The 11,168-nt window shown below is 30.0% G+C and overlaps 1 protein-coding gene across 1 annotated transcript; it reads left to right on the top strand.

The window, feature by feature from the left end:
• Positions 1-2,578: 2,578 nt before the first annotated feature.
• Positions 2,579-6,694, top strand: LOC120087184 (P-loop containing nucleoside triphosphate hydrolases superfamily protein). Its single transcript, XM_039044089.2, has 5 exons — positions 2,579-3,299; positions 4,345-4,414; positions 4,590-4,752; positions 5,910-6,166; positions 6,278-6,694. The coding sequence occupies exons 1-4, from the start codon at positions 2,792-2,794 to the stop codon at positions 6,126-6,128; spliced, it is 960 nt and encodes a 319-aa protein (XP_038900017.1). The 5' UTR covers positions 2,579-2,791; the 3' UTR covers positions 6,129-6,166; positions 6,278-6,694.
• The last annotated feature ends 4,474 nt before the right edge of the window (positions 6,695-11,168 follow it).

Below are 11,168 nucleotides of genomic sequence, written 5' to 3'. Positions count from 1 at the left end.
GATTTTTACATAACAAGTCAATTTTGGTAATATATTTTCATAAATGTCTATTTTTCTCAATATTTTTGGACAGATTTATCCTTTTTTATATATTTATTTATATTTTATTTTTATATATATTTTTCTTATTTTCGAAGTTACTTTAACGATGGAGAGAAAATATATTTATTATAAAAGAGAAAAAATATATTTAATATAAATTTACTCATTTATTAATGGGAGAAAGAAAATGTATTTATTGTAATTTTTTTTATTTTCTAATTTGGAAACAAATGTATTTAATGAAACTTTATTTTCTATTTAGTTGGTTTTCATGTATCGATTTATTAATTTTTTTCGGATTAATGGTTATTTTAAATTTACCTTAAACATTTTGACGTTTTCAAGATTATTTTAAATATACCTTATAACATTTTGTTAGGTATTTGAAAATATTCTAACCAATATATGAAATTACAAGTTCATAACTTAGAGATTGACTCGATATTTTACATAAATCACAGTATAAACCAATATATGAAATATACCACAGTATATAAATCTCCATAAATTTTATTTACACCACAGTATATATATCATAAACAATAAGTTTAAATAAAAAAAATGCTCGTTTATATCAAATAAACGAATACATACATCATAGTATATATCGAATTTCATACAAAAGCTAAAAAATATACATATGTATCATAGTATATATAAAATATATGAAAAAATAAAGTTAATCTTCATATGGGATTTATAATACATAACCCTCCATCTTCATCTCTTGTTCTTCAGCCATGGCCACCACGAATCTCTCTCCTTGTGTCGTCGATTGGATCTACTTGTCCCGTCATCGTCAACTGAATCTGCTCAACCTGTCACCATCTATTCGTCTCATGCCGTTCGCGCCATCGATTCATTCCAAGTCATTTATGTCGTCTCATGTAATTCGCCCCACACTGTCGTCTGCAACTCACACCGTCAGGAGGAGAAAAGAGGTGGAGGGAGAAGGAGAAAAGAGAGAGATGAGAAAGAAATGATGGTGAATTATGGGGAGAGAATATATGCACGGGAGATATATATATATATATATATAACGTAGGTGACGACTAAATTGTAGATAGATAGCACTGATATTTGTAAAAATAAGGAGGCCAATAAGTTTTTTTTTTTTTTTTTTAAATGAAATGTTCAAGACATTAACGGAATATGTGTCTATTCTTTAGACCTTTTATATAGAAATCTCAATTAGGATTCAGCCGTTCTAATGGTGTAGTTGACAAGGCACTCGGCTCAAAGTTTAGCCCAACAAAATATTTTGTGTATGTTTTAATGTTAATAATTTGTTTCAATTTTCATTTTTTACCTCATATTAAATATTTTTTTTTCTTTTTTTTTGTATGATACGTGGTCAGGAATGGTGAACTTTTAATTTTAAAATTGATAATATAAATTTTTATATTAGTTGAGTTATACACATTTCGATAATTTTTATTTTTTCAATACAAATGAAAGTGGGTGAAATCATAACTTTGGTTCATCACCTTTGAAGTGAGTCTTTTTTTTTTTTCAGAGTTTTGTGTATAAAATGAGATGGGATGTGTGACCGTTTTCAAGATGAATCCAAAAATACTTTTAGTTGTATTATAGGATTGTTTCTTGCAAATATATATAACTAAGAAAATATCACCAAATATTTTGTTTAAAAAGCGTCGTCCTCTAAACTTTATTTGAACTAAAGTCGTCAATCAACTATTTATGGTAAGTTGTTTTCAAAATATAATTCTTAGTCGCTATTAATACCAACACATTAAACATCTTCTCTGACACTGTAGAGAGTATATAATTTTTCAACAACTTTAATTTTGTTTAATTTAGCCATGAGAACTAACAAAAGTGAAGAATGGGAGGAATTTTTCTTGTTTGAGCCGTTATTCGCATAAATTCACACACGTATATGTTATATGCTTGTTTGGTCCTTGAGTTTTAAAAATATATATTTTTAATCCCTAAATTTTGAAGAATATGCCTATTTGGTTATTGAATTTTAAAAATATATATTTTTAATCCTCATATTTATAAGAATAGACCCATTTGGCCCATGAGTTTTCAAAATGTATCTTTGTAGTCCCGAATTTTTAAAAACAAGTTTAAAAGGTCCATAAATTTTTTTTTTGGTTTGAATTTCTTAAAATAATTATATGACATATAAAATTAGAAAAACAATTTTAGAGAGGATGTGATTTTTAAAAGTTATTCTTCTAATTTAAGATGTCATATAATTATTTAAAATAATAGTATATAATTATTTTAAAGACTTCTTAAACCTATTTTTAAAAATCAAGAAACTAAAAATATATATTTTAAAATTTTAAAGATTGAATAGGTTTATTTTTATAAATATAAAGACTAAAAAGTTGCATTCTTAAAATTCATATACTATTCAAACTCACATTATTCCAAATGAGGACTAAAATGTAGTTTTTCATTTATTTTACATAAATTTCTATATTTTCATCGTGTCATCAAATGAAGCTTCAACATACATTATAGAATTTTTAGAGCTCGATCACCCAAAGAACACAAATTCAACAACCATATATTTTTATCCTCTGAACTTTTTCATCTTCAAGAGAAAATTAAACTTTTTGGTTAGAATGACCGACAAGTCGCATTCTCTCGGCATCTCGTACGACAAGTCGTACTCTTTATCAACTAGCACAGCATATGGTCCGACCAGAACCCACCGCTTTTCCATCTTCAGAAACCCCCACAGAGAGCCGAGCAAGTGCTCAAAGACACAGAGATGGTTCTCTCTCAGCTCTCTAGAATCAACACTTTTCTTTTTACTTCACCAATCCATCGCAATTTTAGCGTATTTGCAAGGACCAACAAACCCATTATCACCGCAACAGCAGCCCCCATTCTCACCTCGGCTTCACTCCCCGTCCCCAAATCCACTCTCACGGCCGCCGAACCAATTCCGATCACCGATTTTCCAGAGTATCCGGAAGAAACCCAGCTTCCCGTATCCCCTGACAAGCTTTTTGTGCCGCCGGAAACTGATATCTCCGGCGGCAGCGGGGCCGTGGGGGCAAGAATCTTGAAGGGGTCGAACATTGTATTGGGTCGGTACGCGAGAGATGCGCAGGTTTCTCAGGCGGATTTTGTGAAGAGTAGTGTGAGAACTGAGGACTGCCCTTCCGATGGGCTTCCCGAATTTGCTCTTGTTGGGCGCTCGAATGTGGGGAAATCGTCTCTGTTGAACTCGCTCGTTCGGCGGAAGAAGCTCGCTCTGACCTCCAAGAAACCAGGTGAGTGGTTTGTTCTGGCCCAAGTTCATATTGATTAATTGGGTTGTGTTCAAATGTTGTGGTCACTGCATTGGAAAGGGAAAAAAAATGGTGTGGTTTCATCGTCCATGGGAACTCTCTAGCTCTTGTGATGTGTTTTGTGTAATTTCAAACTGTGTTCAAGATGAATATGGATAAAAGAATCAGAGGGCTGTACAAGGAAATAGAAGATAATTGTACAATATAGCTTGAACAGAACAAATAACTCGAGAGCTCATGACCTAATAGATCCATTAAACAAAGCTTTGTATGTCAGGACGATTCTATATGTCTTGTGCCTTGCTCGATTCTATAACATTTACATCTATGGTGCTGTAATGTCATCAATTTTGACCTTTTATGATATCTGCTGGATTACTTAAATCTCTCTTCATTTTCTGTCTTTATTCATCAAGGCTCTGTTGTTTTGAATTATCATTTTCCCCCATGAGAATCTGATAGGCATGTTAAACCCACATCCAATTTACGCATGTAAGTTTAGGTGCAGAGCAAAGAAGGAAGGAAGGGGGATAATGCTCCTTTAGTCCGTCTTAGATTCAAATATTCATAGATAAACTTTTAGATGTTGAAGCTTTTTTCTGATTTTCCTTCCTAAATTGTTAAAAGAGAAAGATTATCTATATCTATATAAAAAGAAAAGATGGAATGTAAAATTGGGCTTCATCTTGTGAAAATTTATAGCTTCGCTACTTGCCAGCACATGAGAGAAAAAAGACAGGAAAAGGAATGAGCAAGTCAATTAGATGTCAGAGGGTTTACTTGCATTATAGTTGTTGGTGGAAAGATTCAGGTGGTTGTCCATGAGAATAGCCGAAGTGTGTGCAATATTAAAGGGGGAAAAAAATAAAGTGGGGGAGGGGAGTTAAGCATGTAAACATTGTTTATGTGAGTTTTAGACCTCTTGAATATCTGAACCCCTTTGTACTGTTTGATCTCAGACAGTCTCACCCAATTGTTCTATCAGAATTTTGTACATGGATATAAACATTTTTGTGATTTCTTGCAGGAAAGACACAGTGCATAAACCATTTTCGAATTAATGATAGTTGGTACTTGGTCGATTTGCCTGGATATGGGTATGCCTCAATTTCATGTTGTGTTGATGTCTGTCAAAAGATCCTTTTTCCAACTTTTAAACTCGATTTTAAGTGATTTGAACTGCAATGAGATTTGAGTTCACTCTTCGACCTTTTTTCCATATACTCCTACATGAATAAATGTCAATGACATTGGTATCTTCCTCCTTTTTAGGTATGCAGCTGCACCACAGGAACTCCGTACTGATTGGAACAAGTTTACCAAGGACTATTTTCTGAACCGGTCCACGTTGGTTTCAGTTTTCCTTCTGATAGATGCAAGCATTCCTGCCAAACCAATTGATCTTGACTATGCTAGTTGGTTGGGTCAGAATCAGGTAATATTCTCTTTGTTTGTAAGAGTCATATAGAAGGAAATATCTAAATTGCACATCTTTTGTTTTTTAAATGTTCATTTCTTTTAAAAAGATGGAAGTATAGAGGACCACAAAAAATAACAAAAACAAGAGCTGCTACAAAAGCATAAGAGAAATCCCTACGCCAAATTCTGGAACAAAAGGAGTAGAGATTCAAGGTGGTGAAGAATTTCAGACGCTCTTCCAATTTGTATAGATCAAAAAAGAGAGGACAATCCTTAAACAATAAAGACACTCAGCTTCTTGCAAGAGGTTTGAAGTATGCGATGCTACAGACCTCCTACCAAGACAAGGCCTTTTCCATGGGATGGCCGATTCCATTTATGTTAAAGCAGTTTGAAGCTAAAGATTCCTCGTCTTTTGAAAACAAAAATTGATAAGTGTGCATAATTGAGATTTGTTCCAAAGCCCAAGTTCCATTTAGTATGAAAATCATCCAAAGTATAATATTGCTCTTCGTCATCATAGTAGGAGTAAAGAGCCCTGTGAAGAAATCTAAAGATTTACCACCTTTCAGAACGGTCGCTGAAGTTTCAGTTTATTTTTTTTCCCATTGCCAAGCTTAAAAGCAAAATGCAGCTCAGTGCTCAACTGGCCTTTCTCCAAAGGAAATCACTTTCTAAGGACTTGCACTACGTTCTGTGGTATCATGCACGAACCAGCCGAGACAAACATCCCCATTCTTTTTAATAACAATGTGCCTAGTCACGACATGCATCTTATGGCAAGTATGTAGTCTTCCGATTAATAAGGCGACTCCCTTTGATATGCTAAAAGAGGAAAAGCCCGAAGATCCTTTTGTTGTCCCATGCTTCTCCATTGATATCCTAAGTCTGATTGAAGAGTCTTTTTCGACTGATTGAGTCCTTTTCCTTTTGGAATTTGCTCTTTTGATTGAGTACCACCATTTCTCTTCTTAAAAATAGTGTATCATGATTTTTGAAGAATTCACTTCCCATTGACAGGTCACAGGTGTCCCTTGTTTTTATTATAAACATATCCTCCTGTGTTAAACACAGGCACCACCGGTCCACCAATAATGTACAGTAGAAATTTAGCTTTTTCTTCAATTGATCCCTTGGTTCTCGAGAAAATTTGACTTGGAATGATTCCTGTAGATTCCAATGACGATTATATTCACGAAATGCGACAAACGGAAGAAGAAAAAGAATGGTGGAAAAAGACCAGAAGAAAATGTGAGCGACTTTCAGGAACTGATAAGTGGTTTTTTTCAAACGACTCCACCGTGGATTATGACTAGCAGTGTCACCCATCAAGGTCGGGATGAAATACTTCTACATATTGCTCAGCTGAGGAACTACTGGCTCGAGCACTGAAAAAAAGTTTTGCAGCCTCACCTTCTTTAATCAACCAGGTACAATGCCTCATATGTTATACTCATGTTGGCAATACATACAAATCCATATTTTTCTTCAACTTTTGAATTTTTGAGCGTTAAAATTAACAATGACTGCAAATGTTTCAGCTTGCAGACGTCGACAAATAGAAAATGCCTGGTCATGACTCAAAATGTGTTGATTGAATATGAATCTTGAATAGCCTGTGCTGTTTGACAGAAGACTTGAATTTTGGAGAGTTTACAAAGCAACCGTGCTGGCAAGAATGGCTTAATAGTAACACATTTTTCATTCTACCACTGAAAAAAGAACTTCAAACAGGCAATAGAATGGAAGATTGGTGGAAAGTTATTGTTATCTTGTGGGTAAATAGTCTTCTCAGTTTGCTATTAGTTGTTGGATCAATTAGATCCAGTTTATTCATATTCTGGATAAGGATAACTTTCCCCTTTTGTCCAAACACTTGTAATATGATGTGTATAGCAAAGTTGTCTTAGAGATATTTGCCAGGTGTAATGTAACCAATGAAATTGGTTTTTTGAAAACGATATCGTTTCACTTTCCGTTTTTTATGCTATTTCTTCTTCTTCTTTTTTTTTTTTTTTCCTTAAATAAAAAAAATAACAAGATGCTATTTCAAACTTGAAACAATAAGGAGTGAGCATGATAGACTTAAAAATTGAGCCAACTGATCGAATCGGTCGAGTTGTTGATTTGGAAAATTTTCAAATGGTCAATTTTTTTAAAAAAATTAAAAAATAAAATGATCAAACCGACCGATAGACTTTTACTCCTCGACGGTCAAGGTCGGTTTGAACATTTACTAAATTGATCATAGTCGGTTTGGTTGGAAAATCGGCTCTGATCGATTGATGCTCACCCCTAGAAATAATAGCCCGTTGGATAACACTGACGTTTTTAAATTTTCTACTTTTGAAATTTAGTAATTATTTTCTCACAATTTCTTTACTATAGTATTTATCTCTCTTAGGGGTTGTTTATTTGGAGGTTTTTCTTGAAATATGTAATTGTTTTCTCACAATTTCTTTATTGAATTAATTAATAGACATTACTATTAAACACGGAAAGTGGGTATTTAAGGAAAAAATCAAGGTTAAAATGGTAAATCTTGAAACTTATGAATCAAATTGAAATAAAACTCAAATATAAAATTTTAACATTTTGAAATATATGAACTAAATTGAAATCAATCTTCAAACATAAAAATTAAAAGATGTAACAATTAGAAACTTAGAGATCAAATAGATCAAATAGAAAATTTTCCTTAAATGTTTATGATTTTTCTACATCAAATAAGTACCACGTCTAAATATGTTAAATAGTTAAAATATACCTATTCAGTCAAAGGGAGTATAACTCAATTAACATATTGATGCATTAGTAATTAAGAGGTTGAGAAATATATTTTTTTTATTAAAAAAAAAAGAGTTCAATTCTCACTCTAACGTGAGCTAAAATATATAGTCAACAATTTCAATTTAAAAATTAAAAGAACGGTGGAAATATGTGGACAATTAATATTGGGTAGCATTCCGAGTGGCCGGCAACCACAAATCATAAACACCATCTTGGTAGTGAAAATAACCCATACTCTGCAGCCAGTCCAAAGGTTCAATAAATATGGCAGTTGTATGGTACAAAATTAACTACATATTTTAAACAAATCCAATTAATTGTTTTACTTTAGATTCTTCTTTCTGTTTTCATAAAATTGGAAACCAAATTAAATTGACTTTTTTTTTTCCCGGTTAAATCGTATTGAATTGTAATCAAGAAAAAATAAGATCTCACAACTAAATTCGTCAAAAAAAAAAAAAAAAAAAAAAAAAAAAAAAAAAAAAAAACTAAAAGAATAAGAGCCTACATGAATCCCCTTCGTTAAAGTCTCAAATCACTTAGGACAATACAAATTATCTAACAAGGGTGCACAGTAGTACCATGGACACGATAATTACGTTCTTTCCAAAATATGATAAATAACAACATATCAGACTACTCTCTCTAGACCTTTTACCGCATTTGATTGCCTATATTAAAATGACAAATCCGGTCAAATTTTGTGTATTTATGGGAGATCTTACAGGAGCAACTATCCACAAGAGCATCCTAAATAGTAAATAAATTACTAATAATGTTTTTCTTTAGGTTATTGGTGATATAGTTTTCTTTTGCTTTTGGCAAACATGTAAAGAACCAGACAATTATTAGAGAGAATAAATATCAAAACGTAATAGACTCTACCTATGATAAGTTTTTTCAGTCAAATTTTAGTAACATTTTGAAGATTTGAACCTACCACTTTAATTATACACAAAGTTTAATATTATTTTATTTGAAACTGTTAAAAATCTTTTTGGAACAAAACTATAGCACTAAATTAATGTTGGTATCACATAGCATAAACATTTTAACTTAATCTAGATTAGAAAACATAAGTTGCACTATCAATATTTATTTACAACAACTAACATCAAACATATACTATCGTTCTCGAGGTTTGAGGTTTAATTTCCACACTTTTCATATTATCAAAATATATACACACAAAATAAATAATAATATAGAAGTTGTGCTAGAAAATGGATAAAAAAAAATTGTAGTAGAAAAAACACCATACATATTTAGACATAAAATTAATACATACATACATGCACGCAAATACACCTATATATGTGTGATAATATTTTCTAGAATTTACTTATAGGTCGAAATTGTTTCAACTAAAAGTCTAAATCTATGTTCATGACATTGTTTTAAATTTCTCTTTTTGTTAATGAAACTATAATTTCATTGTACCATGTGAACCAGAGTCTTTGATGTCTAGCTTGGAGACCACCGTCCATGGATCGATGCAATTATGTCTAATAATTTGATAGCTCTTTAATTTCTTGTTCTTCTTCATTATATATATACTAGAAGCCGAGCTAGGTATTAGTAGTGGTACTGGTAATTTAATGTTAAGGATGTATGCAATTTTTGGTAAGTGTAGTACTACATTTCTCTATTACGTATATTCTTTTGTTATTTGCAGTATATAAACCACTAATTTATTGTTGATTTTTCCTAGAAAAATTAGTATATCAACAATTCTTAGTAAATTATGAAAATACACACATAATGTATATATTTTTTCCTTAAAAATTATTATTATTATTTAAAGACCGTTTGAATTGACTTGCGGAAAAAAATGTTTTTTCAAAAAACTTATTTTTATTTAAACGCTTTTGATAAAAATTGATTAAAACACACTCGAAAAGTTATTTTGAATCGTTGCCAAACATTTCACTTTTTTTCTTCTAAAATGACTTATTTATTAAATTAAATACTTGAAAATATATTCCGAATACATCCTAAATAATTCTGAGAAATGTTTACTTAGAAAAGTTAAATTTAAGGTTGGTTGGAATGGGTAGTGACTAAATTTAAGATTGAGAGTACGTTAATTAAAATTGGACAATTGAAAATAGTTAGAATAAAATGAAATAAACTCAAAGTACGAAGATGACCGAAATGACATTTTAACATATTTTATTTCATGTCTCGTATAAATTTTAAATGTTTATTTTATAGCAAATAATGAACATACGTAGTCTTTCATACTAGCAAGTACTATAAATATTCATTGATCACAAAAAAAAAAAAAAAAAAAAAAAAAAAAGAAAAGAAAAAAGAAAAAAGAAAAGAAAAGAAAAGAAGAAGAGAAAGAGCGAGAGTACTTATTTTTTATTGGGGTCTTTTCATATATAGCAAAATGACCCACTTATTTATAAATATAGTAAAAATGACAAAAAAAAATATTTTATCATATTTGAAAATATTTTCAGTCATTTTTTTATTTAAAATAATTTCTCTTTATTTTTTATTATTATTATATTGTTTTATCGGAGAACACTTCAATTATTTGTTTATATATATATATATATATGTATATATTTTAGAACTATATTTATTTATTTATTTATTTATTTTTGAAAACTAGATTACTTCATTTATACAAGTATAGTAATCAATTTTTAAAAAACCCTTTTGACTAATTTTAATTTGGTCATTATATTTCAAAATGTTATACATTTTGTTTCTAAACATTGAATTTGGTTTCAATTAAATCCCTAAGTTTCAAATTGTTGCAATTTTATTCTTAACATTTGAGTTTTATTTGAATTACATTTCAATATTTTATATTTTTAATCTCAATTTTCTATTAAATTCTCACTTTCAAACATTGACATCAATGTCTATTAATTAATTTAAAATAATTATGAAATAAAATTTAAAATTTAAAATTAATTTTAAAAGTAGTGAAAAATAGTGAAATTTAATTGATTATAATTCATTTAATTATTTTAAATTTATTAACATATATTAATATTGAAGATGAAAATGAGTATTTAGTGAAAATTGAGATTAAAAATGTAAATCTTGAGACTTAGGGACCAAATTTAAATAAAACTCAAATGTTAGTAGTAAAATTGTAACATTTTGAAACCTTTGGACTAATTCAAAACTAAACTCAAAACTTAAGGACTAAATATATAACATTTGAAATTTAAGGACCAAAAAGAAATTAGATCCCAGATTTTTTTTTTGAAAACCAAAAAGGATATTCACTTTATTAATGAATGTATGACGTGCCCCGTAATTTTGGGGAAGATATTCACACTTTCGTGATGAATGTATGGTTTACGATACAAGTTTAATTATTTAGTTATATTAAAAAAAGAGTTTAATTATTTAGTTTATGTAATATTTGATAATTATTCAGGTTTTGAAAATTATGATCTAAACACTCCTATTTATTGATTTCATTGTGCTTTAAAATTTCAAGTACAGTACTACAAACTATAAACATTAGTTTTTCTTATTTTTCTTATTTTTTTTTAAAAAAAATTAGCTAAGAATTCAAGTGTTTTTAACGTTTCAAGTAATTAATTTTGAAAATAAGTCACTTTAAGAAAAAAATTAAAATGTTTGGCAACCACTCAAAATAACTTTTAAAAT

This window comes from Benincasa hispida, chromosome 9, assembly GCF_027475165.1.
Source record: "Benincasa hispida cultivar pf3 chromosome 9, pf3_genome.v1.1, whole genome shotgun sequence".
In the NCBI taxonomy this organism is placed as follows: Eukaryota; Viridiplantae; Streptophyta; class Magnoliopsida; order Cucurbitales; family Cucurbitaceae; genus Benincasa; species Benincasa hispida.
Note: the sequence above shows the minus strand (reverse complement) of the source record. Positions and strands in the feature narration are given on the sequence as shown.